The 8880-nt window shown below is 41.0% G+C and overlaps 1 protein-coding gene and 1 long non-coding RNA gene across 5 annotated transcripts; one reads left to right on the top strand and one right to left on the bottom strand.

The window, feature by feature from the left end:
* Positions 1 to 1341: 1341 nt before the first annotated feature.
* Positions 1342 to 4488, bottom strand: LOC110489313 (putative thiopurine S-methyltransferase). Of its 3 annotated transcripts, none has more exons than XR_016493640.1 (9): positions 4266 to 4368; positions 3291 to 3407; positions 3044 to 3136; positions 2782 to 2914; positions 2318 to 2676; positions 2146 to 2220; positions 1948 to 2033; positions 1787 to 1831; positions 1342 to 1632 (listed from the first exon to the last, which is right to left on the bottom strand). XR_016493640.1 is itself a non-coding variant. In XM_036971303.2 (9 exons), exons 2-9 carry the CDS (start codon positions 3386 to 3388, stop codon positions 1514 to 1516), a joined length of 702 nt encoding a protein of 233 aa, XP_036827198.1. In that variant the 5' UTR covers positions 3389 to 3407; positions 4350 to 4488; the 3' UTR covers positions 1342 to 1513. The 3 variants fall into 3 exon arrangements, 2 of the variants coding, with proteins under 2 accessions (XP_036827198.1, XP_021417707.2); XM_036971303.2 differs by having other exon boundaries at positions 2318 to 2370; positions 4350 to 4488; XM_021562032.3 differs by having other exon boundaries at positions 2318 to 2370; positions 4266 to 4384.
* A 150-nt stretch (positions 4489 to 4638) lies between these two features.
* LOC110488381 (uncharacterized) lies at positions 4639 to 8856 on the top strand. 2 transcript variants are annotated; one of them, XR_002468393.3, is made up of 4 exons: positions 4639 to 4711; positions 5221 to 5312; positions 5435 to 5573; positions 8184 to 8856. It is a non-coding gene; the product is annotated as an uncharacterized LOC110488381 (long non-coding RNA). The 2 variants fall into 2 exon arrangements; XR_005041328.2 differs by having other exon boundaries at positions 4644 to 4711; positions 5435 to 5515.
* Positions 8857 to 8880: the final 24 nt, after the last annotated feature.

The following is an 8880-nucleotide window of genomic DNA, read 5'->3' as shown; positions in this document are numbered from 1 at the left end:
ATTGATTGGACATGATTTGGAAAGGCACACACCTGTCCATTTAAGGTCCGAAAGTTGACAGTGCATGTCAGAGCGAAAATCAAGCCATGAGGTTGAAAGAATTGTCCATTGAGCTCAGAGACAGGATTGTGTCGAGGCACAGATCTGGGGAAGAGTACCAAAACAAATTCTGGAGCATTGAAGGTCCCCAAGTACACAGTGGTCTCCATCATTCTTAATTGGAAGAAGTTTGGAACCACCAAGACTCTTTCTAGAGCTGGCCGCCAGGCCAAACTGAGCAATTGGGGGAGAAGGGCCTTGGTCAGGGAGGTGACCAAGAACACAATGGCCACTCTAACAGAGCTCCAGAGTTCCTCATTGGAGTTGGGAGAACCTTCCAAAAGGACAACAATCTCTGCAGCATTCCACCAATCAGGCCTTTTTGGTAGAGTGGCCAGACGGAAGCCGCTCCTCAGTAAATAGCACGACAGCCCGCTTGGATTTTGATGAAACCAAGATTGAACTCTTTGGCCTGAATGCCATGCATCACATCTGGAGGAAACCTGGCACTATCTCTACGGTGAAGCATGGTGATGGCAGCGTCATGCTGACTAGTCAAGGATCATATCACCTCCACCTTACATGTCACCGTAGACCAACCGCAATTTGCATACCGCCCCAATAGGTCCACAGACGATGCAATCGCCATCACACTGCGCTATCTCATTCCTCTTGTCATCTGGACAAGAGGAATACCTATGTAAGAATGCTATTCATTGACTACAGCTCAGCATTCAACACCATAGTACCCTCCAAGCTCATCATTAAGCTTGATCCCCTGGGTCTCAACCCCAGCCCTGTGCGATTGGGTCCTGGACTCCCTGATGGATCATTAGCCAAAATTTCTACAAACTTGTTTTTGCTTTGTCATCATGGGGTATTGTGTGTAAATTGATGAGGAAAAAAATTATTTAATCCATTTTAGAATAAGGCTGTAACATAACAGAATGTAAAAAAAGTAAAGGGGTCTGAATACTTTCCGAATGCACTGTATATCATGTGCCTCTACACCTGTAGTCAAACATGATTTTGCCAGAGGGAAATCGGCTGAACCAGCTGTCTCAGCAGTTATTTAAATTGTATCATCATTCATTAACTACTGATCCCATACAGTGGCAATACAAAATGGCTACTCACTCTTTATTACAGCTACTACTATTCCATTCAGGTAAAGAGATTTAGAAACTATTTTTACATTTATTTTTCCCTAAACAAAAACGTAATCCTGGATCAGTTATGTTACAAGTCTGGAAATGTATGACTTTTACAATACTGTGTTTACTAATGAGTAAAGAACATGGGTTTATTTATATAAAAACATATTTATTGACATTTCTTCATTCCATCATAAGTAAAAATGATTCACCCAATTCAAGTCACATCATGCCACTAAAAAGCTGAAGACAAGCCACGGAGAGTATTTTTTTCAATATGTCCGTATTTGAAACCTAAATAAAGAGTCATCACTGGTTCCTCAGTTGGTCTTTAGAGTGATGAGATGCACTTTTTCTGTGAAGAAGTCCATGCCCCGAGCCTTCTCTCTGTCTGTGAGGGCATCTAGTGACTGCAGCAACTCTATATCACAGCTCTTCCCTGGAATTAAAAACACAATCACACATGGAAACTAATCTCTATATCCCCCCCGACGATGTACATATCACATTTATTTCTATGTAGTTTGATCTGAAAAATCAAATACGGACAGAATTACAATAACAGAGACAATCTCTGCCATGAAATAACTTACCAAATAGACTTTGCACTTGCTCGTCGGGTACAAAAAAAGGAGGACCTAAAGAAAAAAGGGGTATTCATTTTAACTCGGATGTACTTACAAGTGACACTGCGGTCTAATACAAATAGCATATCATCATTAGCTACAATGCTAGCTACGGGAAAAGCTGTTACCTTTGTACACTTCCGGGTTGTAGAGCAAAGTGTCCAAGAGGTATCGGCAGTCCTTGTCCATTAACGACGTGATCAGAGCCGCGTACCTGTTACATACAGAAGCGACAGAGTTTGCCATCAGCCAAAGACTCTTCCCATCATGCCATGCTCTGTTCTCATGTTGACTTTCAGAAGAAAGTGAAGTTCATGTGGTCATACTTCTGTCTGTCCCGTGGGTTGATGGCCACCAAGGAGCCTCTGTCCCAAATCCCTCCAAACTGACCCTCAATGGCACTGTTATACAAAGTGAGAGGATGTCATACTGTAAATGGCCTCCTCCTTCTGACCCAGTCAAAAGAGAAAATGTATTGATAATAGTTTAGACTCTTACCTGGAGAAATTGTATAGATCACATTGGTACAAGGATATATTTCTCTCTGAGCTCTGTGGAAGAAAAGCATATGAACCACACAAGTTAAACGCACTGCAACATTAGCTCTTTCGCTATTGGAACATGACTGTGCATATTGGCAGCAGAGTCTTAAAATAATTCTATGGACTCCTTTCACAAACACCAATCATTATCTATGCTGGATCTGTAGCTGGTATGAATAAAATCCAAGACTTTGAACTTCTAGGGTAAGAATGCATTGTTTCCCCTATATGCCACCACAGCAATTGTTGGTTTTCATGCGTAGATGTATGCCTCAGGACGACCACATCCGCAGGAAGAACCCCACACTGCCACCGCTGCTGAAAGAAAATCCTCCAACACCTTGTAACATCTCGTCTTCCACATACTCCTCCATTGTAGCGTCATAGCAGCCAACCCAGGCGCTCTCTGGCACACAGTACCTTGTAAACCTTGGCTCCAGGTAATGCAGAAACTGTCTCTTCACTGTAAGTCATGTTACTCTCCTCAAAGAACTGCTTGATGGCCTTCTCTGCAATCTCCACCCCTACAACAGAATGGCCCATATCAGCCAGCCTGGAGTCGAACACGTGGTAAAAGACAGTAAGGTCAAAGGTCATTTATGGATGTTAATTCACGAACTGTGACTTTCACTAGTTAATGTTAATTGAGAACACACGTTTGTTTGTAATGCACATCACTTACCATTTCATGTCGAGAGCTTTCCCACATAGAGGGAAGAAGAACTTAACCCCCTTCCGTCCGTCGAGAACTTTCTCAATATTACTCTCCAGCATCCTATAAATATAATCAAATTCGTCATATGAAATTTACCTTATGGGCCTAGGAATAACATGCTGGCAGAGGCATGTTAAACAAACATGTATTTAATACAAGCATGAATTCACTCTTTAATCCACATCATTGTAAGGTAAATCAAAGAGATCCTTACTTGTTTACGTGGGGCCGGTGCCAGCCTGTTTGGTCTTCCCTCCACCGTTCCTCCCACTCTCCCAGGGCCATCACTCTGTCCGTCTGGGCTGACAACATTTTGTTTGTCTGACACCAACTAGAGTTGGTCAATGAGGGGGAACAAAGAGAAAGGATAGGTGAAAATGACCTCTTTCACACAACTGATCCAGAGAGGGAGTTCACGGGTGGTATTCTATGCACGCCCACACACGCGTAAAAACAGTCAATATGGACTGTGCCAGGCTAATTGTATAGAATTGTGTCATGTCATTGTGACTCATGATCATTACGTGTGAAAGACTAGGGGTGTGCACTTTGAGGCAAAAACTACAGATACGGTTGGAAGACTTTGGGCTTTTCATATAAAAAGGGCTCTTTGTTTACCTACCAATGTTTAGGGTCATTTGTCAATTGTTCGGGTCAGTCTGTTGAGATATCGTCCCTAAAGTGGATAACACTACTAAAGGGATATGGAGTAGTCCAGACTCCAGACTGACCTAGTACTGGTCAATCATATGCTGATCAGCAAAAATGTTTATTGAGGTGTGTCAAAGACCAGTGTAGGCCTATTCATGAGCAGAATTGCCTCATTTGACACGGGTGGCCTAAAAACATGATACAAAGAACAGCTATCATTCAGGATAAACCATCATTTCACAGGCAACTTTATAGGAAATACAACAGCATGGTATTTTGTAAAGGAACCTCCCCCTATAACACCGATCACCAGAGAATGAATTTCATAATCTTGCTGTAGACATTTAGAAATTAGTAAATGGGCGTATTATTACGATTGTGTTACGCAAGTTTTTAGTAGGCCCAAATAGTAGTCCTGTAAACAGAGCAGCAATTATATCGACTGCATTAGTGACTTTAGCAGTGTGTATTGAAAATAGTTTGCCGTACGCAGTCTTTCTCTAAGCCAATTCCGATTCGACATAACGTATCAGCTTACCTCGGCTTCCCGCCAAGCATAAACATTACGCTGACGAACATAACTGAACTCGACTCGTACAACATGTCCACGGTCGTCGCTTACCTTCTCAAAAATGTTGATATCGATTTATACGTGATCTTCACCGAGCCACAGCCAATGAGTTGCACTACTGGTGTGGGAGGAGCCTTTGTCAACACTGCTCTCCACGTGATCGACAGCGGATGTTCATTTCAAAGGTGATTTTTTCCCCCGCTCAACTTTCGTCCTCAGCCACGCAAAGGCTCCGCAGAGCAGAATACAAAATGTACCCTAGTACAATTTATGTGACAGTACTGTATCTCTTACTAGTTTAAATATGAAATCCTTGCTCGAATCCCACTGAAAAAGGAACCATTCTGGAGTAGTCATGACAAATATCGGCAGCAGTTCATTTTAAGGGATCACGTAATTACATTGTAGCACAGGTATTACAATTAATTGTAATAATTCAGTTACACTGTAACAACAACATGTAACTGGTGGTAATCGCAGTCTGTAATTACTGGGATGTAACAACGGAATGCTTGTTATCATGCTTGTTACAAATGTTAAAGTTTTTGAAAGCATCTCAATACCCATATTTCAGCCTTCCCAGGTGGTAAGTGTTAGCCAATTGAAAACCGACTACCTCATTGACACAACTCTGCAATAAAGGGCTCTGGAGTCTGATGCTCAGGCCCAATGGCAAAAACGGGTTCACAAACGGTTCACATGAAAAACTAATTTAAATTGTTACATCTTTAAAATTACTTTAAGCATCAATTCAACAATTTTAGACACATTAATAAAAATTGTGAGATAGTAATGCTAGATAGTGCTTGTCAAATTGTAAACCTATTAAGATTAGTTGAAGAATGGTTTATAAATCCACTTAAAATGGTCAAAGACAAATTCTTATTCCATAATTTAACCTTGCAAGAGTTTCACTCTTTAGGAGCAGTCTCCCTTTTGGAAGCATCATGTCAAGATCTGCCCATCTGCACAACACACTCAAAATAAGGACAACCTACAACGTGCCCATCGTAGGTGAGAAATTGCCCAATGAAGTCGGTTACAACGCCAAACTGCAGTCAATTCAAGACCCTGGTGAGGGCAATGAGCACGCAGATGAGCTTCCCTGAGACGATATCCTTTGGTTGTTTCCTCAGCTGTCTTGGTGGCTAGTGTCAGATGATCCTGCAGGTGAAGAAGCCGGATGTGGAGGTCCTGGGCTGGCGTGGTTACATGTGGTGAGGCCGGGTGGATGTACTGCCAAATTCTCTAAAATTATGTTGGAGGCTGCTTAAGGTAAAGAAATTAACTTTCCATTTTTTTGGGAACAGCTCTGGTGGACATTCCTGCAGTCAGCATGCCAATTGCACACTCCCTCAATACATTTATGGCATTGTGTTGTATGACAAAACTGCACATTTTAAAGCTATGCCTAACAAGCTAAACACCTAAACTACAGTGTTTTCGGAAAGTATTTGAACCCCTTGACGTTTTACAAGTTGTATTAAGTTACAGCATTATTCAAAAATTGATTAAATGAAATCCTCATACATCTACACACAATACCCCATAATGACAAAGCAAAAACAGGTTTTTAGACATTTTTACAAATGTGTTAAAAATCAAAAACAGAAATTCCTTATTTATCTAATTATTCAGACCCTTTGCTACGAGACTCAGAATTGAACTAAGGTGCATCCTGTTTCCAATTAATATCCTTGAGATGTTTCTACAACTTGATTGGAGTCCACCTGTGGTGAATTAAACTGATTGGATATGATTTGGAAAAGCACACACCTGTTGACAGTGCATGTCAGAACAAAAACCAAGCCATGAGATTGAAGGAATTGTCTGTAGAACTCCGAGTCAGGATTGTGTCAAAGCACAGATCTGGGGAAGGGTACCAAAAGATTTCTGCAACATTGAAGGTCCCCATGGACACAGTGGCCTCCATCATTCTTAAATGGAAGAAGTTTGGAACCTCCAAGACTCTTCCTAGAGCTTGCTGCCTGGCTACACTGAGCCATTGTGGAAGAAGAGCCTTGGTCAGGGTCAGGGAGGTGACCAAGATCCCAAGCTCCAGAGTTGATCTGTGGAGATGAAAGAACCTCCCAGAAGGACAACCATCTCTGCAGCACTCCGCCAATCAGGCCTTTATGGTAGAGTGGCCAGACAGAAGCCACTCCTCAGTAAAAGGCACATGATAGCCTGCTTGGAGATTTCTAAAAGGCACCTAAAGGACTCTCAGACCATGAGAAACCAGATCCTCTGGTCTGATGAAACAAAGATTGAACTCTTTGGCGTGAATGCCAAGCATCACGTCTGGAGGAAACCTAGCACCATATCTACGGTGAAGCATAGTGGTGGCAGCATCATGCTGTGGGGATGTTTTTCAGCGGCAGGGACTGGACGACTAGTCAGGATCGAGGGAAAGATGAACGGAGCAAAGTACAGAGAGATCCTTGATGAAAACCTGCTCCAGAGCGCTCAGGATCTCAGACTGGGGCAAAGGTTCACCTTCCAACAGGACAACGACCCTAAGCACACAGCCAAGACAACACAGAAGTGGCTTCAGGAGTGGCCTAGCCAGAGCCCGGACTTGAACCAGATCGAACATCTCCAACCTGACCGAGCTTGAGAAGATCTGCAGAGAAGAATGGGAGAAACTCCCCAAATACAGGTGTGCGAAGCTTGTAGCGTCATACGCAAGACGATTTGAGGCTGTAATCTCTGCCAAAGGTGCTTCAACAAAGTACAAAGTAAAGGGTCTGACTACTTATGTACGTTTAATATTTCCATTTATTATTTTTTATACATTTGCAAAAAAAAAAAAAAAACGATTTTGGTTTGTCATTATGGGGTATTGTAGATTGAATAAGATATACATCTTTTTTTAAATCCATTTTAGAATAAGGCTGTAACGTAACTAAATGCGTAAAAAGTCAAGGAGCCTGAATACTTTCCGAATGCACTGTATAGGTATCATGATGCACTGTATAGGAATCATAACCAATGACCTATATAAACCCTGGGGTGCTGATGCGATGTATTGGCCATTGAGCCACCTGTCGGCCATATTGGCACAACCTAGTAGGAGCGGTCCTCCATAGGAATGAATGGAATTCTACAGTATTACAATTCAGTGTTTCAAGGACAAAAGTTCATGTATTAAGTTTTTTTTTTTTTGTAGCGGGGAGAGCAACAATAGTACAATAATAACAAGTTATAAGTTAAGGAAAATGTTCTTACATTTTTTACATTAATGTTTAACTCACATAATATTTTGAATTTTACATTTAAAAGTATGCAAGGTTTCTGTCATAGAATACATGTGTCAAAAACGACAGTAGACATTAAAAAAAGTATTTATATAGCTTCCGAAATCTTTAAAAAAAATGCTTTGTTCAATTTTTAGTACCAAGTTGGCTGCTAAGTGGCTTCATTCAATACATTGCCCCCTGTCAGTCATCCAGTGTTTATACTCAACATTGATAATAACTAGTGTCACGATCGTCGTCAAGGAAATTCCCGGACCAAGGTGCAGCGTTGTAAGCGTACATTCTTTTATTTTAAATGTCGCCAACAAAAACAATAAACAACAAAACGAACTTGAATCTCTGTAAGGCTATACATGCCACTAACAAAGACAACAACCCACAAATGAGAAAAGGAAAAAAGGCTGCCTAAGTATGATTCCCAATCAGAGACAACGATAGACAGCTGTCCCTGACTGAGAATCATACCCGGCCAAAAACAAAGAACCAGAAAGCATAGACTTTCCCACCCGAGTCACACCCTGACCAAACAAACATAGAGAATAAAAGGATCTCTATGGTCAGGGCGTGACAACTAGGGGTAATGCAGTTTATATGCTAAATTGTCATACATTCTTCTTCTTTACCACAGATTGCCATAAGGTCTCAGACTCCAGGATGGGAACATGCTTACAAGAAAGAAACAGAGTTGTCCGAGACAGAGTTGGCAATTTCCATTGTTACTTGTAATGTCAAAAAGGGAAGAAAAAGACAATCCCATTTTTCTAAATTAGCTATCTAAGCTACTTACCATACTATAGGCAAAATATTTGAGACATCACTAGAATAGTTATTTTTATGTTATTGAGAAAGGCTATGTATCTTTGATTAATCCAATTAATCTAACAATAACATTTTGCAATGTAAGTTGACTAAAATAGAAACTCGTCTTTTATTTGTAAGTATTTTTACTTGTTAATGAGTAATAAGTAATAATATAGAAATTGCTCAAAGGTAACTATAAAGTTACACTTCACTTTAACACTTTAAATAGAAAAATCTTGTGTAACAACTAGCGACAACCATGTACTTTTGGGGGGGGGGGGTGAACAATTTATATGTTCTATAAATTAAGACAGGAGACGTGCCAGACACATGGAACCAGCCCTATGAACTATGCCTGCCTATGTAACGTGTCTGTAACCAGTATATAAGGGAACTAAACGGGACTGCCCCGTTAGAGCTCCTGACAGACGTGTACATATGGTGCATTGAGTTGGTTGGAACCTCTCCAGCGCGCTGATAATAAACAATGATTAATTTAAGATTGACTTTGAGTGTCCCTGTGT

This window comes from Oncorhynchus mykiss, chromosome 30 (assembly GCF_057628025.1).
Source record: "Oncorhynchus mykiss isolate SJ-2025 chromosome 30, ASM5762802v1, whole genome shotgun sequence".
Lineage (NCBI taxonomy): Eukaryota > Metazoa > Chordata > Actinopteri > Salmoniformes > Salmonidae > Oncorhynchus > Oncorhynchus mykiss.
Note: the sequence above shows the minus strand (reverse complement) of the source record. Positions and strands in the feature narration are given on the sequence as shown.

Bases quoted from the DNA above. Each gene is read 5' to 3' on its own strand.
- LOC110489313 (XM_021562032.3), bottom strand. From the start codon at position 4,330: ATGTTGTACGAGTCGAGTTCAGTTATGTTCGTCAGCGTAATGTTTATG. The intron at 3,408-4,265 runs GTAAGCTGATAC...GACCAACTCTAG, and splicing joins ATGCTTGGCGGGAAGCCGAG to TTGGTGTCAGACAAACAAAA. The intron at 1,832-1,947 runs GTAACAGCTTTT...TTTTTTCTTTAG, and splicing joins CAACCCGGAAGTGTACAAAG to GTCCTCCTTTTTTTGTACCC.